The sequence below is a fragment of the Erythrolamprus reginae genome, chromosome Z (assembly GCF_031021105.1).
Source record: "Erythrolamprus reginae isolate rEryReg1 chromosome Z, rEryReg1.hap1, whole genome shotgun sequence".
Lineage (NCBI taxonomy): Eukaryota > Metazoa > Chordata > Lepidosauria > Squamata > Dipsadidae > Erythrolamprus > Erythrolamprus reginae.
In genome coordinates, this window is record NC_091963.1 from 131972987 (window position 1) to 131999135 (window position 26149).

Below are 26149 nucleotides of genomic sequence, written 5' to 3' on the forward strand. Positions count from 1 at the left end.
GCCACACCCACAGTTTGGCAGTAAAAATTTTGGCTGCCCATTACTGACTGTTATGATAAATAAATAAATATTTTCTGGTTGCCAAACACCCAAATTTTGATCATGTGACCATGAGAATGCTGCAACAGTGTGAAAAATGGTCATAAGTCACTTTTTTTTAGTGCTGTTGTAACTTTGAATGTCCGATAAACAAAGAGCAATCGGGGATGATTAGGGGACTGTGCCTAAAAAAAAAAAAAAAAAAAAAAAAAAAAAAAAAAAAAAAAAAAAAAAAATAAAAAAAAACAATAGGATGATAGGGACAGGTGCCTAAACACCAGGGGGTGGGAGGGAAGGCAGTGGGGTAGTGAAAATGAAGCTCCATCCCAGAGCACCCAATTTGCACTGAAAGATGTTGAAAGAAAATGCAGGGCGTACTGCATAAGCCACGCCCACAGTGTGGTAGTAAAATTTTTGATAGCCCTTCACTGCTAAAATATATGAAGAATCATTACAAGAACTGGGCATGGCTAATCTAGTGAAGAGAAGGACTAGGGGAGACATGATAGCAGTGTTTCAATATTTGCCGGGTTGCCACAGAGAGCAGGGGGTCAGGCTATATTCCAAGATACCTGAAGGCCAATCAAGGAATAATGGATGGAAACTGATTAAGGAGAGATTCAACCTGGAAATAAGGAGGAACTGTCTGATGCTGAGATCAATCAACCAATGAAACAGCTTACCTTCATCACTGGAGGCTTTAAGAAGAGATCAGACTGCTATTGGTCAGAAATGGTGTAGAGTTCCCTGCTTGCGGGGGGGGGGCGGAGGGTTGGACTAGATGACCTTCCATATAAGGTCCCTTCCAACTCTGTTAATCGAGTACAAGTGCACTAGAGTGCCTTCCGTCCCCTGTCCTATTGCTCTCCTATATCTCGTATACCTTTCTTCTATTCCTATATCTCTTCTTCTATTCTTTCATTGATATGTTCTATTACTTTATCTTCTTTTCTATTATTTCTTAGATATATTTTACTATGAGTATCTCCTCTATAACCTTCATCATGTATTTTACTATGTATGTATATATATATATACCCACTAAAACCCTCATTGTGTATTGGACAAAATAAATAAATAAAAATAAATAAATAAATCTCTGTTAATAGAGAACCACTTGTATTCCTTCAGCACTCTGCATAGGTTCACAAACATATCCTCTAAGTTTTTGCCCAATTCAAACCTAGCTGCAAAGCTGCAAGCTACTAGTGATTAATCATGAATACAATTTTACAGAAATGCATCCATCTCTGAATTGACAACCTGCAGAAAGGCAAGAGAATCAACCCAAGAGGGAGGATCTCTTTTGTTTTTCTTAATTATAATTATTATTCAAGCAGAAAAGCTCAGCCTGCCCAAGGCAATATACCCCAGACCATTTTTAACCTTCCCAAAAATAGATGGATCGTTATTGAGATATTCCTGGAAACCCTTTAAATTAAGGGAATTTCTGGAAATGTAAAAAAACTCTAGAGCTGAACCACACCCGTGCAAATATCTTTTGTTCTGTAAGCTGCAGTGTGCTTGTTTCTAACAGAGAACGGAAAGACACACAAGAGCTTACAATGTTTTAGGGAAAATGTTGAAAATTGCTGTACTGGGTATCTGATGGAAAATATGTGCTTTTTAGGAATCTCAGACTGCATGAAACAAAGATTTGAGAAATAATGGCACAGAAGTGAAAGATGGAGTGGCTTTCCTTCAAAAGTCCTTGCCCAACATTTTAACATGCTGAAATAATAGCATTAATGCTTCAGGAATGATAGCCTGAGTTTGGATCAGGAAAGATCTAAAATACATCTGCAAGAATCCCCAGGGAGAATAGAGACATTCTTTGAGTAAACAGAAGCTTCTGGTTTGAAAGCTAGAAGTAAATCCCCCTTATCTGTAAGACTCAGCACATACCTCTGGGCATTCTGAGAAAGAAAAGATGATGAGATAAAAGTCCCCAAAGATGAAGGGGGGTATCTGCATAATGGAGTAACTGCTCCAGTGAAAATCTGAAAAGAAAAAATCTTTGTTGATTTTGATACAGGCTACAAAGGGAGATTGAAATGAAAAACAAATTTATTTTTTATTTTTTTTTTGTTTGTTTGTTTACTTATTTACTTATTTACTTATTTACTTATTTACTTATTTACTTATTTACTTATTTACTTATTTACTTACTTACTTACTTACTTACTTACTTACTTACTTACTTACTTACTTACTTACTTACTTACTTACTTACTTACTTACTTACTTACTAGATTTGTATGCCGCCCCTCTCTGAAGACTTGCTTGCAAAGGATTAGTGAAACCATAATAAAATGTTCACTGGGTGATGAATTGTGTTACATGTTAAGGATCTACTACAGTTAGTCCTCCACTTACAAAAGTTCATTTAGTGACCATTCAAATGTACAACAGCCCTAAAAAAGACCTCTGACATGACCGTTTTTCACATTTATTCACACACCATTACAACATTCCCATGGTTACATGATCAAAATTCAGGTGCTAGGCAACTGGTTCATATTTTTGACACTTGCAGTGTCTTGAGTTCATGTGATAACTTTTTTTGAGAACTTCTGACAAGGAAAATCAGTGGGGAAGCCAGATTCACTTAACAACTGGGTTATTACCTTAACAACTTCAATGATTCAGTTAACAATTGTGGCAATAAAAGTCATAAAATGGGGCAAAACTCATTTAACAACTGTCTCACTTAGCAATATAAATTTGGGGCTCAATTGTGGTCGTAAGTCAAGGACTACCTTGTATAATCCACAAATTTGGATTCCAGTTTGTTAAACATTAGTGACTTGGTCAGGAAGATACAGTCAAATTTCTTGCTAAAAATTGTTCAATAACAGCAAGATAGGAATCTGCAGATGAAAGAAATAGAAGATGGATGTTTCAATCAGTTCCCTTTGGAATTGTGAATCCTCTAACAAGTCAAAAGCATCAGAGTTGTATAACCTAAGTAGGGGGTTGGACTAGAAGACCTCCAAGGTCCCTTCCAACTCTGTTGTTGTTGTTGTTATTATTATTCTTATTAACCAGCAAAACGTCATAAACTGAGAAACTGCACTGAAACTCAGCATTAAAAAACTAGAATATTTGTAGGACAGTGGTTCTCAACCTTTCTAATGCCATGACCCCCAGTTCCTCAAGATGTAGTGAACCCCAACCATAGGCCTGGCACCAATTCTCCCCACAGAGCTTTAAGCTGATTGGCAGGAAGGTCAGAGGGACACGCCCACTGTAAATGCCTGATTGGTCGGATTGTAAAAATATGTTCCAAGATGCCAGAATAGAAGCTTTAGTTCCTAACACCATGGGAAATTTGTCTTTTCCCATGGTCTTAGGCGACCCCTGTGAAATGGTCCTTCAAGTCCCAAAGGGGTCCCAACATCTAGATTGAGAACCATTGTTATAGGAGATTATCTGACTGAGTTGGAGAAAGGAATCAGCTGCGTTATCAGTCTTGATCCCACCAGAAATCTAAGCCCTTTGAATTCATGAATTCCATTTACTCTTATGTATCACCAATTTGCTTTGATCATTAGTAGTTCAGATTCTTGTAGAGCAGTGTTTCCCAACCTTGGCAAATTGAAGATATCTGGACTTCAACTCCCAGAATTCCCCAGCCAGTGAATGCCAGCGAATGCTGGCTGGGGAATTCTGGGAGTTGAAGTCCAGATATCTTCAAGTTGCCAAGGTTGGGAAACACTGTTGTAGAGTGTTAAATATACAACAAGCCCACATTCATTTGAACTGCCCTGTTTCCTGATTTCTTCTTCCTGACAATATAGAGTTAATGAAGCAGATTTCAAGTGAAGCACTCATCGTGAACTTCAGAATTGCAAATATGCCACGCAACACATCTGACTGTTCACCCAACCATCCAAAATACAGGAATTATGGAAAATAAAGGAAATATGACCCAAAAGCCATATTTGATGGTTGATAAAAATCTGCAGGGACTTCTTGTATTGAAACAAATAGTAGAAATAGACACGTTGTCATTTCCTTGATAGCGCATCCTGTTTTTGTGGCTTATAACTAACGTCACAAGTTATTCAGTTTGTCACTTATGTGGAAAATACATTCGGAAGAAAACCACAGATTTTGCAATCTGATGGAGCAGGATTTGTGAATGGACAGATGTTTGATCTTTAAAAGAAAAACAAGATTATTCATCAGATCTGTTGTTGTTACACCAGACTAGGATATGAACCAGCAGAAAGAAAGGATCATTCTGTGCTGAAAATATGTACAAATTGTTAGTTGACTCACAGTTGGATTTTTTTTTTAAAAATGATGGGGATGGATTATTACTTTCAAAAAAGGCTACCCTCCATAAAATGTATTATTCCTTCTTCATGATGCTTGAACAAAAAGCACAGTTTTAAAGCATCTTAGGAGTTTTGGATCAAAACTGGATTGCCTTTGATCAGATGGCTTGGTGTGACTCTCGAGAAAGGCTGTTTCCATCTGTCCGTCACAACTAGTGTACATTCAGAAATGATTATTTCTTAATCTGACAAGGCTGAGTGAGTGTCTTTGGTAGGATGTCACATCACCATGGGCTATCTCCTGAAAAAGGACATTTAGGACAACCATGACCTGGAAGACTGAGAAACTCTAGAATGGAATGGAATATAGAATGGAATGGAATATAGAATGGAATGGAATATAGAATGGAATGGAATATAGAATGGAATGGAATATAGAATGGAATGGAATATAGAATGGAATGGAATATAGAATGGAATGGAATATAGAATGGAATGGAATATAGAATGGGATGGAATATAGAATGGGATGGAATATAGAATGGAATGGAATATAGAATGGGATGGAATATAGAATGGGATGGAATATAGAATGGAATGGAATATAGAATGGAATGGAATATAGAATGGAGTGGGGTGGGGTGGAATAGAATGGAATGGAGTGGAATGGAATATAGAATGGGGTGGGGTGGAATGGAATGGAATGCAGTGGAATGGAATATAGAATGGAGTGGGGTGGAGTGGAGTGGAATAGAATGGAATGGAGTGGAATATGGAATGGAGTGGAAGATAGAATGGAGTGTGGTGGCGTAGAGTGGAATAGAATGGAATGGAATATAGAATGGGGTGGGGTGGAATGGAATGGAATGCAGTGGAATGGAATATAGAATGGAGTGGGGTGGAGTGGAATAGAATGGAATTGAGTGGAATATGTAATGGAGTGGGGTGGAGTGGAATAGAATGGAATGGAGTGGAATATGGAATGGAGTGGAATATAGAATGGAGTGGGGTGGAGTGGAATATGGAATGGAGTGTGGTGGAGTGGAATAGAATGGAATGGAATATAGAATGGGGTGGGGTGGAATGGAATGCAGTGGAATGGAATATAGAATGGAGTGGGGTGGAGTGGAGTGGAATAGAATGGAATGGAGTGGAATATGGAATGGAGTGGAATATAGAATGGAGTGGGGTGGAGTGGAATATGGAATGGAGTGTGGTGGAGTGGAATAGAATGGAATGGAATATAGAATGGGGTGGGGTGGAATGGAATGCAGTGGAATGGAATATAGAATGGAGTGGGGTGGAGTGGAGTGGAATAGAATGGAATGGAGTGGAATATGGAATGGAGTGGAATATAGAATGGAGTGGGGTGGAGTGGAATATGGAATGGAGAGGGGTGGAGTGGAATAGAATGGAATGGAATATAGAATGGAGTGGGGTGGAATATAGAATGGAGTGGGGTGGAGTGGTATGGAATGGAATGGAATCATGGGTGGGCTACTGCCCGGATGTGGGGGGACGCAGTGGGGAAGCACCCTAAAGCACCCAATTTGCACTGAAAGATGTTGAAAGAAAATGCATAAGCCACACCCACATTGTGGTAGTAAAATTTTTGGTAGCCCTTCACTGAATGGAATTGAATTGAATTGGCAGGAAACCCTATACCAGTGATGGCGAACCTATGGCACCGGTCCCACAAGTGGCATGCAGAGCCATATCTGCTGGCACGCGAGCCGTTGACCTAGTTCAGGTCCAACATGCATGTGTGTGCCAGCTAGCTGATTTTGGGTTACACAGAGGCTCTGGGCGGGTGTTTTTGGCTTCCAGAGAGCCTCCGTAGAGATGGGGGAGGGCGTTTTTATCCTCCTCTGGTTCAAGGGAAGCCTTTGGAGCCTGGTGAGGGAGAAACATGAGCCTACTGGACCCACCAGAATTTGGGAAACAGACTATTTCCCGCCTCCGGAGGGCCTCTGGGAGACGGAGAAGCTGTTTTCACCCTTCCCAAGCATTGAATTATGGATATGGTCACTTGCGCATGCGCGATAGCGTGCTTACATGCTCTTTTGGCACCCAAGGGGGGAAAAAGGTTCACCATCACTGCCCTATACTATTTCAGACAAATGATTATCCAATCTCTTCTTTAAAAAATTGAAGCATTTACAATTTCTGGAGGCAAGTTGTACCACCAATTAATTATTCTAACTGTGAGGAGGGAAAAAAACAAATGTCTCACTTTGGAACATAAATGTTTGGCTCAATTGTGGTTGTAACTCGAGGATTACCTGTAATTAACACATCTAATGGCTCTGATGTGGAAATGATCTTACATCTGTCGTAGAATTCCTCTGTTGCCAATATTGGGTAAAAAATGGATGACTTTTTCAGGAGCTTTTTTGTGGAGGGGTGAATACACAGTCAAGAGGATGATAGCATAAACATCCAGATTAAAAGCATATCCTGGTGTGGGTAAAAAGGGGCTGAGACTTTTGATTGCATGGCAGTGGTTGCCATCAGAACTTTTTTTATGCCTTCCTTACTGGCAGTCCTATGGCATAAACCATTTCTCAAGTCTCTACTTCCTAATTCTACATTATTTTATGTACACTGAGAGCATATGAACCCATAACAAATTCCTTGTGTGTCCAATCACACTTGGTCAATAAAGAATTCTATTCAATTTTAGGAGGGTTAAACAATTTACGGGTTCCTTGCTATCAAGTCTTGATATTTTGATGATGATTATGATGATGATGATGATGATTATTATTATTATTATTATTATTATTATTATTATTATTATCATCATCATCATCATCATCATCATTATTAGGTCAGTACAACACAGCAAACGAGATCACTATGCTGGATTTCATATTTCATCACAAGTCGGGTGCTTCCCAAGCACCTAGGACTGCGTGATGTAGCGGCGAATTATGTTTTGCTGATCCCAGTAAAGTGACCTTTTGCAATTGACAGATGGAAATTTTGTCAATTCCGATGGTTTTCAAATGTCCGCCGAGATCCTTTGGCACTGCGCCCAGCGTGCCAAGTACCACTGGGACCACTTTCACTGGCTTATGCCAGAGTCGTTGCAGCTCGATTTTTAGATCTTCGTATTTCACTAATTTCTCTAGCTGCTTCTCCTCAATTCTGCTGTCCCCTGGGATTGCGATGTCGATGATCCATATTTTCTTTTTCTCCACAATCAGGATGTGTTATGGTGTGTTATGCTTCAGAATTTGGTCAGTCTGAAGTTGGAAGTCCCACAGTAATTTTGCTTGCTCATTTTCAACCACGTTTTTCGGACTTATGATCCCACCAGTTCTTTGCCACTAGCAAATGGTAGTTCCGGCACAAGTTCCAGTGGATCATTTGTGCCACAGCATCATGTCTATGCTTGTAGTCAGTCTGTGCGATCTTTTTGCAGCAGCTGAGTATGTAGTCAGTATTATTATTATTATTATTATTATTATTATTATTATTTATTAGATTTGTATGCTGCCCCTCTCCATAGACTGCATTGTCTCCAGCTAGCCAGCTCCTAACTTACAATTCTGTGTAAAGGGGGTATTTTTTCTCACTAATGCAGACCCCAAAATCTGCCAGGTTAGGCAAGGAATCCTCCTTTGGGAGGTTGGCACAATTTTAAATCATATGTAGTGAATCTAAGAGCAATCTTCTTTAAGTCTCTCTCTACTCTGCACACGCAGAGGACTTGTGCCCTGCAGCTACTTGGAATTTCTCCAATTCAAAAAGATGCAGTTATTGCTCAGGCTTTCCTTTGGGGACACAATTAAATCCACTCCATTGGGTCATGCAAAAAAACTTGGAAAACAGGAGGCTTCAGGCATGAATCATAAAGAATATCTTGGGGGAAAGGGCTCTGAACCCTCTGCTTCAGTTGCCAAATCGTAGAATTGCCTCTCTCTTGAATAAAGTTTATAAATTGGTTCATATGTAAAAGGAGAGATTAGAAACTGCAGAAGCTTCATTCTCATTGCCTGGATTTCTTAACCTTTCTTCTACACACACACACACAATATTTTTGCTTTATGCTGGGGAAATTAGAAGCAAGTTGCTAGTTCTTGGGACTGCAGAATTGCCGGTGCATTGCAGATATGCAGGGGGGGAAAACTGATGGCCAGGTCGGTCCACAAAACCAAAGAATGCTTAAAAGAAAAAAGTATTTTCTTTTCACATTTTTCATGGTTTTTGTGGCAGAAACATCTGTCAGGCAACAATTTTTTATATAATATATAATGATATAAAGGGGAACGCTGTAAGAAATTGTTGGCGACTTGGAAAAAGGATGCGCCAGCAGAAATACAGTAGGATTATAGTTGTTATTTTAATTGCAACCGTTTTACATAATTTGCATCTGAAAGCAGCTCATTCATAAGCCACAAAATACATCAGCTCTTCAATCCAGAGAGTACTATATTCATCCTTTACTGAAACTGTGAAAAATTAAAATGATATTATTGGTTTATTATCCGTGTGCATATGCATAGGAATTCTCATGTAAAAATGTTTTGTTGTTTTGTTCTCCATTCTTCCTTTTTTTTTCCTTAAGTAATGTCTCCTCAAATTGAGAAAATAACTGTAATTTTAATTAATTCAAGAGAAAATTTCCAAGAAGTTACTTCGGGAATCTTTCATTAAAATTATTAAATCATATACTGGTAGGTACAATGTGCAAGCTTTCTCCATCAAATATTTTGGGCTGTAACGTATGTGAGTTAAAGTTAATTATAATGACATAAAAAAGTGACTTTCAGCTGATCTTCACAAACCATTGCAGATCCCCATGTCTAATCATCAGAATTGCACTCGGCAAGCAGTTGGCATTTATTAAGATTGCAGCTTCCATTTGCAGATCATAGTGATTGCAGTAATGAGCAGCCAAAATTTTTACTGCCACACTGTGGGGGTGGCTTATTTTGTGGGTGTGGCTTGATGGTCATGTGACTGGGTAGGAGTAGTTTGTCGGCCATGTGACCAGGTGGGAGTGGCTTGAATGATCATCATCATTCAAGTGAACTGTTAAGTCCTCGACTTACAACCTCACCAGTGTCGCTCTCTGAGGTGACAATTTGCTTCGCATTTCCCGCGCTCTCCTTCCTGAGTGGCCCCCTTCATCAGGCTGGGTAGCTGGGTAAACGGGTGCCAATCAGCTGTTGAGAAAAGATGGGGGAGGAAAAGGGCCCCCTGCAACTCCTGCCAGTACTGGTCTCCCTGCCGTTTTCTGAGGAGGAGGAAGAGGTTGGGGGGATGGTCAGCTGGAGCTGTTTAAAAGTTGACAGACTATAACATATATGTATAACATATTTTTGCTGATAAGTGAAAAGGAAAGGAGACTAGTATAGATCTATTTTGAGTTTGTTATGCTCTCATCTGCTAGATATACCCTTGCCGGGATTTGAACCAGTAGACTTCAGCAGGATGTTAACTTCTAGCTACAGTCTCGCCTCCGAATCAGCTTTTATCAGGGAAAGGCCATTTGTTTATTTTCTGTCAAATCAGAAGGAAGCATCTTGCTTTCCTTTTGCCTCTCAGCCCCACTCAGGGACATATACAAGGGAGATAAATTATTTTATAGTCAACAGACTATAATATATAGCTGATGGGAGGATAGCAAGCTTGAAATAAATCTATCCTAGTCTCCCTTCCTTTTCAATTATCAGCAAAAATATGTTACACACATATATTATAGTCTTCATGAGGAACAGGCAGGGGGTTGGACTCGATGACCTAACGGTCCCTTTCAACTCTATTAATAAATAAAAAAACAAAAAAAACACCTGATATAGCCACAGAACCACAGTGTTCTCATGGAAGACACGAAGTTTATATATCTCAAAAAAAATAAAGGAACACTCAAATAACACATCCTAGATCTGAATGAATGAAATATTCTCATTGAATACTTTGTTCTGTACAAAGTTGAGTGTGCACAACAAGCATGTGAAATTGATTGTCAATCAGTGTTGCTTCCTAAGTGGACAGTTTGATTTCACAGAAGTTTGATTTACTTGGAGTTATATTGTGTTGTTTAAGTATTCCCTTTATTTTTTTGAGCAGTGTTTGTATATATATATATATATTGGTTATATATTGGTTATATATATTTGCTGATAAGTGAATATATATATATTTGTTAGTTAGTTAGTAAGTTAGTTGGTTAGTTAAATTTCTAAGCCGCCCAATTCTTCCAGGGGCAGTGTGGACCTTCGGGGACAGTTGGTTCCATAGAGCTGGAGCCGCCACAGAGGAAGCCCCAAGATACTTAACCTCACTGACCTTAACAAAGAAACAATGTTTACTACCTACTGTCTAACAGCATTCTACTTCAACCCTATCTACTGGCAAACACTATTTTATTAACAAGAATGCCAACCCAAAAAATCAAAAAACGCCACAACCCCCCCTTCCCCAAATAGATGGTGCTTTCACCAACACTGATGATTTATGTACAAATGCATCAAATCCACCATACATAAAGAAGAATGCACTAAATGCCAAATGTGCCATAATTACATCCACAATACCTGCCTGGAAATTAGCAAAAATGTCACCAACTTCCTACAAAAAACTTCCTCATTTCTACATTTCTGCCCTTCATGTTTACCTAAAATGAATGACCTAATCACCATGTCAATAAAATTTTAAAACCTTGAAACAACCATAGCCTCACAAAAAGTCCTCATAGATTCCATCGAATCACGCATTGAAGAACGCTTGCAAGCCCACATTGAAGAACGCTTGCAAGCATGCTTCATCTTTGGATAACAAAGTCACAGCACAATCAAAAGGAAATCCAGTTCATCTAAACCATACTCCAACTCAGCAACAACAATCACCACCTCAACCATATGCCCATCAAGTGCCACCTCCACCATATGTTCAATCACAACATCCACTACCTCAACTATCCTCAAACCATCCTAATGACATTTTCCTACTCATCAGAGACACCCTGGAATGTGAACAAAAACAGAATAATGCCATTGTATTTGGGCTCAAAGTCACTAACGAACCTGATATAGACCAAATTTGAAAAATCATCACATCCAATTTTCCAGCTGATGAAATCATTGAAGTGACCAGAGCTGGCCCGGAATACAAATATAGAGATGGTTCAGTAGCCCCCAAATTCTGCAAAGTGTTTCTCACAAATGAACTCAGCAAATGCAAATTCATTAAGACCATGAACTCATTAACCAGAGATGACTCAAACCCTAAAAAGCTTCGCTCTAGACCGGACTTATCAATTTTACAACATATCCAATCCCATGAATTACGAGCAGATCTTAAAAAACGTCAAGACCAAGGCCAAACTGATCTTTATATCGACTACCGTGCCGGCTGCATCAAAACCAAGTTATGCAATCCACCAACCAACCCCCAAACCATCATCAACCAAAACCACCCCAACCTCCAATCTACCCTCAACCAAGATCAACCCCTCATTAACCACTACCTTCAAATTACCATCGCCCACAACCATCCTAACTTCCAATCCATCACTACTCAAAACCAACTCTCAATAAACCAAGACTAGGTATGCATGCCCCTTACTTCCTCAACAACATCCACTGCTAATCTCAAATGTAAACTGATGAACTCAGGAAGCATCATTAATAAAATATCTGAACTCCTTCTCTTACTACAAACTGTTAAATTCGACATCATATTTATCCGTGAAACATGGTTAAATGAATCCCTCCCAGACTCCGCTATCACAGTAAGTGACTATCAAGTTTACATTCTGACCGCAAATCCCGTAGAGGAGGTGGTGTTACAATCTTCTACAAGAAATCACTCAACCTTTAAAAAGTGCAAGTTAAACAAGAACTTTATCTTCCTGAAACCATCATCTGTGAACTGACTTTAGATACCACACTTCGCTTCTTTCTATGTTATAGAGCTCGATTATGATATCACACACGCGAACAAACTAACCTCACTACTAACGTGGGCAAGCTCCCACCCTCATCCTCTTATATTTCTTGGAGACTTAAACCTTCCACATATAAACTGGATCCTAAACTAATGTTCCACTGAACCCATACATTCAACCCTTTACAATGCCATTACTAGCCTAAGACTAGATCAACTAGTTACTAACAACACTTCGGTCATAATTCAGTCCAGAAATATTTTACAAGAAGAGTCCTTCATTCCTCTTCTCACAACAAAATAGCTTACTCCACCAGACTTGAAATTCTTGGTTTAGACAACTTACAACTCCGTCGTCTCCATTGAGACTTAATTATAGTTCATAAAATCATATACCAAAATGTCATACCTGTTAACGACTACTTCACCTTCAACCGCAACAACACACAAGCACGAAATCGGTTTAAACTAAATGTCAACCGCTCCAAACTTGACTGGCAAAAAATACGACTTCAGCAACAGAGTAATCAATGCCTGGAATGCACTACCTGATTCTGTGGTTTCTACTCCTAACCCCAAAACCTTTAACCTTAGACTATCTACAATTGACCTCTCCCCCTTTCTAAGAGGTCTGTGAGGGGTGTGCATAAGCACACCACTGTGCCTACCGTCCCTGTCCTATTGTCTTCTTTTGTTACTTTTTATCATTACTTATCTAATGTTTTATTTGTACAAATTATCACCCTATAATTGTTTGACTAAATAAATAAACAAACAAACAAACAGTTCAATCTTTGCTGCATCTAGTAAATTGTAATCTGGATTTTAATACAAATCTATTTCTTGTCATGAAACATTCATTAAAATGTAGCAAAAGCACATGTGATTACAAACAAAACCTTATATGGTCCTACAAAGATAAAACCTAATCAAGTTATTGTTTAATATGTAACCTTCCTTCGTCCTATTTTAAAGGGGCTTCAATAAAACAATTGTAATTGTAATTTTATGTGTTGTTTTAGTTTATCAGTTTATGTTTGATATTTAAAGCTTGTATCATGAATATTTGGCAAAGATGTATACCAACATTTATTTAGAATGAAAGACATACAAAAATAGCAAGTTATGGTGTAGGTAATTAGATTATTAATAGTAACCAGGGCAGCAATTCTGTGGTCTCTGAGAAAGAGATTTTATTTCAGAGGAGAAATTTGATGTCAGAAACTGTCTCTAGTATCGTCCAACAGAAAACTCTGAGTGTGGCTATCTCTGAAACTGGACAGGCAAAAGGAATTGCACTGAAAGAGGATTATAGAGGGAGATTTATGGTAGTCTATATGAAATTTATTTATTAATCTAATCTACTGTGTATGCCATTTATACGAAATGGCAAAATGTTTTCACAGATAAAGTAAAGGGGCTCTTCCTGGGAGGATTTTTTTTAATTCATGGCAATTTTCAAGTTACATTGCTAGAACTATTCTTTATAGCCAGTATTTGGAAAGAAAACAAAAACACAATGCCAGTTTTTGGACAAGGTTTAGTTTTATTGTTTTAGTACCTAAAATGGAAGAAATATCCTCTAGTGGTTCTTCTACAATAAACACCACATCATCAGCAAAAACTTGCAATTTATATTCCTCTTTTTTGACTTTAACATCTTTTATGTACCGTGAGCCGTTGTAATATGTAGCATGAGCTGCACTGGATCAATTGTAGTCTCAATGCTCTTTAGGGGAAACCCCATGTAGAGCATGTTGCAGTAATCGAGTCAAAAGGTGTTTGTATTACTCCTTCATCCTCTAATTCTAATATTAATTTCTTTTCTCTTTCTTTTTTAAGTTTATATGCTAGCCATTTCCCTGGTTTATTGGCGTTTTCAAAATAATTTTGTCTATTTAATCTAAGTTTTTGTGCTACTACTTCTTGTGTAATCAAATTTAATTTATATTTAATTATATCTTTTTCAGCCTTAATTTCCTGGTTGTGGGATTCTTTTTGCATTTTAGATTCTCTAATTTCTCCTGTAACTCCATGTATTATTTATTTTTATTCCTAACCATATAGTAATAATATATTAGAATAAATTAATATATTAGAAGAAACTAATCATATAGTTTCTTCTAATCATAGTATCTCATAAATTTTGTAGAGTTGTGTCATCATTCTAATTTTCTTTTAGAAATTGTGTCAATTCTTTTTTTATGTATTGAATACATTTTTCTTTTATAACTCTCTGGTTCACGGTCCATCTCCCTTTCCTTTGTACTTTTTCTTTCAACTTACATGTTACTGGATTGTGATCTGCCCAGATATTTGGTGCTATTTTTATGACGTCCTTTCCCAATTCCAGATTTATCCATATCATGAAGGTTAGAAAATAATGTTTTGTAATCCTTTTTTATAACTACCACAGTGTTAGTCCTGCACTATGCATATATTTTCTGGTTCTGATGTTATTATTTGTTCATTTAAATTCTTATAGTATTCCTTTTGATTTGTATTTGGTACATATATCGCCACTAATAATATTTTTTCTGTTTAGTCACTATTTCCACTAATAATGTTCTCCCCTCCTCATCTGCATATAATTTTGGGGGTTTAACCAATCCTTAATACATACTGCAATGCCTCTCTTTTTTCCCCACCAGAGCCAGATGATGTTTCCCTAATTTTAGGAAATCTAAAATTCCACTACTGTATTTTCTTTTTTTAATATGAATCTCTTGGAGGCATATAATGTCCATATTTTTTATAACTTTAGTAAATGTTTGTCTCCTTTTGGTTGGAGAGTTTAATCCATTTATATTAATGGATATTAAATTGAGTTCGTTTTCTATTTTTTATTGTTTGACTGTTGCCCTTTTCACAATCTTTTATTTTGCTCCTCCTTGGCTTCTTGTCTTTACCCCTTATCTTTCCTAACTTTGTTTCTATTTTTTCTATTTCTTCCTTTTCTTCCACTCACTGTTCCTCTTGACTTTTAGGCTCCAATTCCTCTCTACTATTTATCTCTTCTTCTTCCTCAACATATTTTTTGTAGAATTCTTGAGCTTTTTCTAAAGTATTGATTTTAACCTTTTGTCTTTGTGCATTATTAACATTCCCTCTGGAACCAGCCAATGAATCATTATTCTTTATTTAACTAATTTGTTGGAAAGAAAGCTATAGTTTCTTCTCTACTCTCTTATGCTTCTAGGAACGTTTATAAAACTATAACCTCCTTTCTCTTGTATATCATTTGTTTGTCCCTGATTTTCCTATAAATTTCATTTCTTATCATTCTCTTTGTAAATCTAATATGTGTCTCCTTAGGCAATCTGTGGTGTCATGCATAATTTGCATGCACCCAATAGATCTCATCAATATTGTTTTGTGTTTCCTTTTTTCCTATCAGTAGCAAATCAGTCAACAGACCTGTCATTAATTTTAATAAGTTTTCTTCTTTGGTCTCTAAGATATTTTGAAACCTTGGATAAAACACTGATTTTCCAATTTCAGATGGGTAATTGCCTCTTCTAACTCTCTATTTGCCATTATTAGTAAATTATGATCATATTAGCATGGAGACATGACCCCAGTGACGTGTGATAGTTGGAAGTGCTAAGACAGTTGTAAGTCACTTTTTTCAGTGCCATCATAATTTTGAACAGTCATTAAACAAATGGTCGTAAGTTGAGGATTACTTGTGGTATAACTTAATAACAAATAAGTTAAATACTTTCTTTCTTTTCAGAAGCTAACTGTTCTTATTTCAAATTCTTCACCACTGGGGAGAATGCCAACATCTTCCTAAGGACTACAAAAAAGGGTAAGTCCATCACAGGTTTTCAGGTTGAAGTGTTTTCTGAAAGGAAGAAAAAGAGCTATGTATGTCAGTCGAAAGCTTCTGCATCTCATATGTTTGAAACTAGAAAGCTTTTGGTTCATATGCTGATTCAAGAAGGTTTCAGATTACCTGAATTGGTGAGAGGGGTTCACCATGATTGTCCTTAAGCCTGCCATTAAGAACAAAGTATCACGTTTTTACTGTTTTAAGGGGTCTCTCCAGGGGTGGACTTCAGAATGTTTAGCAAGGGGTTCTCTGCCTGGTTGCTGGATGGGCATGGCCATGTTGGGCATGGCTTAGTTTACCTCCTGCACCATGGCTGGAGGGGGGGGGGTAATTTTGCACTCTCTGTGCTCCAGAGGCTTTCCTCGAGTCTCAGGGAGACCAAAAATGACCTCCCCAAGTTCCAGAGACCCTCTGGAGATTCCCAGACTTCCAGTAGGCCTGTCTTTTTCCCTCCTGAGACTCCACACATGCCCTACACTTGCCTACAGCAAAAACAGGACATGTGGGGACACCTGAGAGGAGCAGGGTAGGGGGCAGCCAGGAGTGGGATTTGGGGGAGTTCAGGGGTTCTCTGAACTGCACAGAATCTTAGCTAGAGGTTCTCTTAAACCCCTCTAAACCCCTGGGAAAGGCAAGATTCAATTTGTAACTCTCGGTTGGCCAGACCCATGATTTGCTGGGTTTGACTTATGGTTCTATTGATTGTGATAAATTATGGAACCACCTTCAATGTTTTCCTCCATAAATACCCACTAGCTATTTTAGTGGACTGTCGTGGGCCTGGAGATTAAAAGATATTAGAAACAGTTGCAGGAATTGAGTATATCTAGTCTGGTGAGAAGTAGGGGAGACACAATAGCAGTGTTCCAATATCTGAAGGGCTGCCATAAAGAAGAAGAGGTCAACCTACTTTCAAAAGCCCTACGAGGCAAGATAAGAAGCAATGGATGAAAACTAATCAAGGATAGAAGCAATTTAGGACTAAGGAGAAATTTATTGACAGGTAGAACAACTAAGAAGAGGAAAGGCTTATCAGAAGTAGCGGGTGCTCCATTACTGGAGACTTTTAAAAAGAGATTGGATAGCCACTTGTCTGAAATGGTATAGAGCAGTGATGGCGAACCTATGGCATGGGTGCCACAGGTGGCACGTGGAGCCCTATCAGCTGGCACATGAACCATTGTGCTAGCTCAACTCCAGCACACAAGTGCACTCTGGCCAGCTGCTTTTCAGCTTGCATGGAGGCTCTGGGAGGATAACCCTCCAGGGGGGGTGGAGAAGGGTGTTTTTGCCCTCCCCAGACTCAGGGAAGCCTCTAGAGCTGGGGAGGGTGAAAAGCTGACCTACTGGGCTCACCAGAAGTTGGGAAATTAGCTGTTTCTGGCCTCCTGAGGGCCTCCAGGGGGGCAGGGGAGGCAATTTTTGCTCTCCCCAGGCATTGAATTATGGGTGTGGGCACTCGCTCAAGCACAATAGTGCATGCATATGTGCTTTCGGCACCCAAGGGAAAAAAGATTTGCCATCACTGGTATAGAGTATCCTGCATGAGCAGGGGTTGGATTAGAAGACCTTGAAGGTCCCTGTTTCTATTTCTATTTCTGGATTAAATTCTTAACTATGCAACAACCCCTTTGGGGAATAAACATTTTTATGCTTTTCAGGTTCTGCAGCTCCTGCTTCCAACTTGGCTTCATCTAAATTTCTTGTTGCAGTCATCCTAAATGCCCTCCAGATGTGTTGGACTAAACCCATAATTCTTGGATTGTCATCTATGTTGGCTGGGGACTAGGGAAATTGAAGTCCAAATCATTTGGAAAGCATAAAAAAGCGAAGGCCCAGATAATTACAGTTAATCAGAAAATGAACTGGTATTTAATGTTTGCAAAGATAAATTTGTTGGTGCTTCTATGCACAAATGTACTAACACCCTTGTAATCTTAAAGAATGCAAGGGGATTAAATTGTGAATTTTTAATTGAGGAGCTTTAATATTGTCCTCTGCCCAGAGTCACTGTGTGTGAATTGGTTGGCTGTATGCAAAATGAATAGTTTTCCTCACTATAGAAAACATTGAATTGATAATGGCACAGTCACAATTCAATAGGCCTGTTACAAATTATGTTGAAATCAATTTCTGCCACCTTTCACAGTTTAAATTTAAGAACTCCACCACCCAATAAATCTGGCCATTCTTTTAGTCATTATACATTTAAAAAATCTCAAACAATTAATCACTGTAGCTTTCCTTTAGGGCTGCAACTGCAGCTTTCAATCAAAAAAGATCTTTAAATGATCATGAAAAATGCTCCCAGGGTACTATTCAAAAGATCTGAAATTACACTGAAGATTGCTAGGACTGAGAAGAAATACGGTAGCTCTTCATTATATTCCCAAAAGACAGATGGATAGATGGGTGGTGTACAGATGTGCTAGATACATGGTGGGGGATGCAATGGCTCAATATGTTGAGCTTGCCAGCTGGAAAGCTGATATTCTGGGCTTGAGATCCAAGCACTGTGCGACACAGTGTGCTCCCATTACTTTCACCAGTTCCTGCCAACCTAGCAGTTTAAATGTAAGCATGCAAATGCAAGTAGATAAATAAGTACCACTTCAGTGGGAAGTAACAGCGTCCCATTCACCTTGGCATATAAATATGCTGGTCATATGACACTGGAAATACATTTCCATACAATGCTGGCTCCCTCACCTAAGAAACAAAGTTGGACATAACTAGACAAGGGAAATTTTTACCTAGAGAGTTAGGTGATGGAGAGAGAGGGAGGAAGGGAAGGAGGGTAGGTAGGTAGATGGATGGATGGATGGATGGATGGAGGGATGGAGGGATGGGGGGATGGGTGGGCAGACAGACAGACAGACAGACTGATAGTTAAATTAGATAAGCAGGCAGGAAGATAAAGATGATAAACATAAAGATGAAGGTGAAGATAAAGATAGAGATAGAGGATAGAGTGTATTTGCTGGTATGTTACCTGGGTCTCCTCTGCTTTCTCTCTTCCATTATCATTGGTATTAATGATGCTATACCCAGTGATTGCTCACATTGTAGCTCTGAGCATCATATTTACGTATGATATTCATGCCAATGTTCTAAAATGGCCTTCGCCAGCTTGATGTCTCCAATTATGCCTGGCTGTGGCCATACTAACAAGAATTATGACTTGGAGGCCAACATGTAAAGAGGCAAGCAGCTACTCTAGATCATTGTTTGTCAACCTTGGCAGTGTTAGGATGTGTGGGCTTCAACTTCCAGAGTCCTGCTAATTGAAATCTTTAGGGCTGTGACTGCATTTTAAAAGTTGCCAAGATTGAGAAACACTGGCCTAGATATTGACGATTTCTTGCTGGCCACGTCAGAGGTAGGGCCCAAGTTATCCTGCCAGTATGCTCCCGTTTTTCCTCTGTGACATGTTGGGTGGAATGAAATGACTTTTTTTCCCCTGCTTGGTAACACTGCGTAGAACTGAACATCACGGCAGCCGTTGTGTCCCTCCTCAGCATCACCTTGATGGCCATGGGAGCCCTCTGTATCACAATGGCCCTGAGCAAAGGAGTTGAGTTCCTCCTGAAGCCGGCATCATGCTTCTTTATAATATCAGGTATGGATTCTGCAGAACCTTCTCTTCTGTCCTGAAATATGTGGGGTGGGAAATGTGTGGGGTGGGAGATGTTCTGTTTACCATGATATTCCTTAAAACAGAGATGTCCAATCTTGATCATTTTAATGGCTGGCTGAGGAATTTTGGGGATGGAATGGAATAGAGTAGATTATATTAGATTATATTAGATTAGATTAGATTGGATTGGAGTGGAGTGGAGTGGAGTGGAATGGAATAGAATAGAATAGAATTCTTTATTGGCCAAGTGTGATTGGACACAGAAGGGATGTGTCTTTGGTGCATATGCAACTCCACATACCTTGAAGATGCCACATTTGAAAAACATTCCCCCTTTTATAAGCCCAAGGAATCAGGAGTATTAAATGTGTTATCAGTTTAGAGTCCTTGTGTTGTCACAAGAAATCCCAGCCCCCTGCCCCCAAGAATTCCATTGACCCGTATCTAGTGCCAATTTAGTGCTGATCATTACTTGGCTAGATTTTTGTTTATATGTTTGAATAAATCTTCCATGATGCAGGTTTATTAACTCTGCTTTCCAGTTTTGTGTGCCCTCCTACACTTCTCTTTTGTTTCCCTTCCAGGAGTGATGGTGTTGGTGACTTTGGAGATTTTCCGACAATCGGTCCGATGGCTGATCTCCTCCAATGACACCATCCCACTGGAATACGAGTATTCCTGGTCGGTGGCTTGTGCAGTATCTGCAGGGGCAATTCTGATATTTGGGGGGGCCTGCTTCATCCTATTGTCTAGCCCAGGTTTGCCCAAAAAGCCTTGGGAATATTGCATCAGAAAGAGAAGCACCAGTGACCATACTTCCTAATGGTGAAGGAAAAATCAAAGTCTCTCTAACTTTCACCCTGCAATCTTTACACACAGAGGCGGAAAGAATCAATGTTCCCCATTCTACCCCCACTGTCCTATTTCTCCAGCTTCTGGACACAGTTTTCTTCCTTGTTTTGTGACTTGTAAATAGAACCAGTTGTGCTTGTCTTGTTTTAATTTGGGGTGGGGGAGCAAGGGAGGGAGGTCTGCCAGAAAAGGCTTCCATTGATGAACAAGGAACAGCTATGTTAGTGAACTGAGACACTAACAAATCAAGGGAGGATAAAAGCCTGTATTTAAAACCCAGTTTTTATAAATAGCTATTTTTAGCTTAACAAGAGGATGTGTGTCTTGAAAGTCTTTTAAATTCACACTGAGGTCAGACAAAAAAAACCTCATGTCAATTTCCCAACTTAGCCAAACTCCACCCAGAACAAAAAATTACAAGTCTTGTGTTGGAAATTTGAAACGGCATGAAAAGAACAAAAGAATCATACAATTTGGCTTACAAGTTTTCCTTTTTGCATATTTTACGGATTCACCCCAAAATATGGCCTCTAGATAGGGAGACACCGAAGTTACCACCTAACTTTCCAAACCATAGGTGAATTCTTAACTTTCTTCTTAAATTTGGAGAAACTGAAAATGATTCATGGGACTTTTGTTCAGATAAATTTCCACCCATTATCCTGCCAGATTAACTAGCCAAAATCTACAACAGTGAAATCAATGGACAGGCAGAATTGTCAAAATTCACTCATTTTTTTTCTTCCCCTAGTTAAGTATTATGGTATCTGCTCAGAGAAGGCACACACAGACAATGTAGGGAAATCAATTATCACAGGAACTTTCTGCATTTAAGAGAAACTTCTGAAGGGAAGTGGAGAGAAAGTTCCAAGCAGCTACAGACTTACAACATGAATTTATATGTTGGTGTCTAACCAGCATCCTCTGTTTGCTCTAGAAACCACAGCTATTCTGTTGGTGACAATGTTTATCTTCTTGATATGATGGTAGTTTAAAGCACTTGGAGGCAGTCATGTGAGCTGGGGAATTCTGGGAGTTGAAATCCAACCAGCTGAAAATTGCTGAAATTGAGGCAGACTGTTTTAAAATACCCATGACTACGGTGTAGAAATGAGTCACTAAGAAACCTCTATTGGACTTTGCTATTTTGTGCTGATTTCCCTCAAAGTCCACATATGGCCTTGGATTGACAGGGATGAATGCAACAGTAAGTCTTGGAAAGTTGCTTTGATGAAGGCAGGCAGTTTTTTTCCCCAGCCATACTGGCTGAGGAGTTCTGGGAATTGAAAGCTATCTTAACGTTGCCAAGATTGAGAAACACTAAAATAAGAAATAAAGGCACATGGATGATGTTTCTCTTCACTGCCTCAATTTGTTCCGAAGTAACCTCTATTTTTATAGATAGGAAGGACCATTCCCAATTCTTTTACCCTGCTTTGCTCTGCTGTATTTGGGAAATGGGGGAGAGGGGTGGCAAAATTATTTGGGGGGGGCAGGAAATCGTGCCTTTTTGTTTTTTGCTCTTTTTTGCAAAACTAAACAACTGTTTGAAATACACCGTCATAGTGGATGGATTTGTAGTGAATCACGCTCTGCTACGAATGGTGCAGAATCAATAAAATGATTCTACAGAATAATTCAACATTGAAATAATTTCTTTCTTTAAAAAAAAAAATGCTAGACCAGATTTCATCAAACTTTAGTCAAAATTACCCAGGGAATGTTTTCTCAGATATTGTTTTTTGCCATATATTGAAGTTCTTTGATGGGATAATGTTAACTCTTTATTAATTTGGGGCTGTATTCTGGGGCACAACTGGAAGCCATTGAATATACAACTGCGGTCAGGTGTCTGCAAGATATGGTCAAAGAGAAGAACAGCAATGGTACAATTTAAAACAAAAAAAGTGAGAAGAACTTCAGTCACAACATTGGACCAACAGCTTGGCTTTGCTGTTATTATATTCTGCTCAAAAATAAATAATTAAATAAAGGGAACACTTAACACAATATAACTCCAAGTAAATCAAACTTCTGTGAAATCAAACTGTCCACTTAGGAAGCAACACTGATTGACAATCAATTTCACAGGCTGTTGTGCACATTCGGCTTTGTACAGAACAAGATATTCAATGAGAATATTTCGTTCATTCAGATCTAGGATGTGTTCTTTGAGCGTTCCCTTTATTTTTTTGAGCAGTGTATATCATCACACAGTCAGCCCAGGGATGGTCGCTACCGGGGTGGTAGGAGACTGCATTCCAGTAGTGGCCGCCATTTTGCACAATTTGCGTGTGACCGCTGCGGTGTCATTCCTATTGGCGCTGTCATCTTTTTCCTCTAATTTCTCACTTTTTTTTTTGCTTCATGCCCATGCGCAGAAGCAAAAACTCGTGAGGGGATCCTCACGCTCAGGAGTGCAAAAAATTGCCAATATCTCACCCACAAGTGCGTCCCCTCACAAGATTTTGGCATTTTTGCTTCCTGTGCATGCGTAGAAGCAAAATCATGCTGAGGGCGCACGCATGCATGCAAGATGACCCCAAGCTGCACGCGCATTTCACCCACACATGCGCGTTACTCACACGCACCTTCCACACATGCACATGGCCTCAAAAACATGGGTAAATAGGATGGCCTTAAGTCTTTCAGGTCTACACGCAGTCGCCGCTACCTGCTCGCCTGATCCCGTCAAGACCGGCTGAATTCCACCTCTGAAACTGTTCCGTGTAAAGCTGCCTTTTGCAATTGACTGACAGAAATTTTGTCAATGACGATGGTGTTCAGGTGGTATATTATTAATACAGTATACCTAATACAATATGTTAACATCCTTGCATACTTCCCGTCGCATATTAATTTGTTGTTGTTGTGAGCCAATACAAATCTAATAAATAATAATAATAATTTAGATAATGCAGTCTTTTAAAACTCGGTTTTGAATCTATTTGTTTTATCTCCACATCATTACGAGACAATTTAAACCAATCTATGTGAAATATAATATGAAAACAAGCTTTTTAAAAAGACTTTTCTTCGTCATTTAGGGCTGAGGCCCAGAGATCGGGGGCGTGGAAAGCAGAGGCCTGTAGTCTTGTGAGATTACAGAAGAAGGGGGAAATGTCAGGGCACAAAATTACATGCGCGTTTTCTCCAACTGGCCTTACACAAGGTGCAAGGAACTCAGCTTCTATTCCTCCCTGTCAGCATCTCAGCCCCAGGACAGGGCGTCCCACGGCAAGGATCCTCCAGCATCGCTTACGGCTCCTCAGTTATTCTCGTTCTGCTCTGGGCCTCTCCAATTACATGCTGGGATGTAAACAGTGCCCATCTCTCTCTCTCTCTCTCTCTCTCTCTCTCTCTCTCTCTCTCTCTCTCTCTCTCTCTCTCTCTTTTGGTCACTGCAGAGTTTTGCACAGCATAGAAACAACTTGTCACAAAAAGACAAGCTCAAAGTCCTGCTTCTTAGCAACCACCAGCTTTTCCTTTAACCTGGAATCCCTTACAGGGGGGGGGGCTTGGGCCACAGACAGTTCCCCCCCCTCTTTTTTAAGGATGCAGCGATGTGAAATCATCTACCTTCTTATTCAGGTTAAGAGATACAGTAATCTTGTCTGTGAACCGCAGATTTTTTTTAAAGTTGTAGCCGTAAGGCTACCGCCTTGAAGCCAGAATAAGCCAGTGGCTTAACAGCATTTCTTCCAACTGGCTACGCAGAGGAAATGCCAAAATGGTTGCCTCAGCCCCCAGCCTGGCTTCACATCTAGTTATTTTTGCAGCAGAAAAGCGACAAGCATTTTGTTTTTGTTTTTTCAAAAGCAGGTCGCTATTTGTAAAGCTGCTCGGAAGCCCAATGCCAGGACATCGGAGCACAATGGCAGCTTGGCAGCTTTGGCGAGGAGGAAGAGAGGGAGGGAGGAAGCCAGAAAACAGGGATGAGGGGAGACTGGCAGGGGTCCAAAGGAGTGCCGGTGGTGCAGAAATGAAATTTTGCTATTGGAGCTGCAGTGCAGCTGAGCTGAGGAGAATCGATTCAGCTGCTTCACATCCATGACGGTATGGGGTTAAGGGGGTGTGGCGCCACGCTGGGAGTGATGCCGGTGCTCAGCGTGAAACTAGAACAACCCATCCAATCAATTAGAAACAGGGCTGCTAATTTAGTGCAAATCCTTGAGCGTTTGACCACAGCTTGACATGCAAAAATCAGGAAGAGAGGGAGATTGAAATAGGGGGGGGAATGTATTGGTAGATTGATCGGTGGCTGTTTTGTAGCTGATAAGTTTAATTCTGGATCTCTGTGACGGTTTCTTTCTAACAATTTATCAAAGGCCCCCAGTGAAGGGCTACAAAAAAAAAAATTACTACCACACTGTGGGGCGTGGCTTATTTTGTGGGTGTGGCTCACCAGCCATGTGACCAGGTGGGAGTGGCTTCACAATCATTTGACCACGGTGACTTAAAAGTCATGTTACTGGCTTAAAGGTGGCCAATTTGACGTCACTCACTGGCCTCTCCTAGCCTCAAAGAAATACAATTTCCCAATCTATTTACTATTACTGAACATCCAAAACATATTATTTAATTTCTATGTATATATGCCATGTCGACACATACATATTATACACAGGCACATAAAAATATACATTTACTGTATAAACTTTATGTGTATGTACATATATACATGCACACACACACACACACAGCTCTTCTAAAATTATGTACATTCAACCTCATTTACTGCGATAGGAAAAACATACCAAGAACTCAGAAGGGAAAAAAATAAAAATAAAATAAAATAAATTCTAATGGATCTGCGTACCTGACCATACCTGTAGGAGCCCATGACTGAAGGCCACACTTAGATATAATCTGGATGTGAACATGTTCTTTCTGCCAGATCTTCATGACATTTCGTTCATCTCATCTTTAATTCATACCTGAGACAGATATCCTTAAGTCATCCTTAGCAGATTGAGTGTTAAAATAGCATTTTCTCCATCAAACAAGCCATAAATTGTAACCATTTTGCTTTGGAGGAAGTATAATGTGCTTCATCAAGAGCCTTATCCCTCTCAGTCAGGTGACTTTTGAGGTCATGGGATCAGCCACCCAGTACAGTAATCCTTGACTTATGGCGACCATAGATTTTGGAAAGGAAAATAGGGGAAAGAATCTGCTTAATACATATTCATCTGGCTAGCATCCTTATTCTGTCAGCTTCGGCACATTATTTTATCCCCTTGTTATTTGGAGAGAGTAACAATGAAAGAGCTTCCAAGCCAATAAGAGCTGGGAACATCATTAGCACCTGGTTAGGGCTGGAAAGAAACATTCTGAACAAGTAGAGCAAAGACTTTCGGCTCAGAAAACATTCTTTGCAGAGAATAACAATGAAAGAACCTGCAAGGTAAAAGCTGGGAAGTTCATTGGCATCTAGTTGTGGCTGTGGGGAAAAAAGCTTTGAAAAAAAGCTACATTTGGAGTATAAGACACACCCAAATTTTCAGTCAATTTTAGGGAGGAAAAAGATGCCTCTTATACTCCAAAAAATACGGTAACTATTTGCTTGGATTTTTGGTGGGTGAATGCCATTAATTCACAAGA

General features: G+C 39.4%; 1 protein-coding gene across 1 annotated transcript in view; it reads left to right on the forward strand.

Moving 5' to 3' along the window:
* CACNG6 (calcium voltage-gated channel auxiliary subunit gamma 6) overlaps nucleotides 1-20516 on the forward strand; it is a 58001-nt gene extending 37485 nt beyond the window's left edge. The window contains exons 2-4 of the mRNA XM_070727437.1: nucleotides 15958-16032; nucleotides 19538-19675; nucleotides 20278-20516. Coding sequence (XP_070583538.1) covers nucleotides 15958-16032; nucleotides 19538-19675; nucleotides 20278-20516 — 452 coding nt within the window. The remainder of the gene's footprint in view (nucleotides 1-15957; nucleotides 16033-19537; nucleotides 19676-20277) is intronic.
* The last annotated feature ends 5633 nt before the right edge of the window (nucleotides 20517-26149 follow it).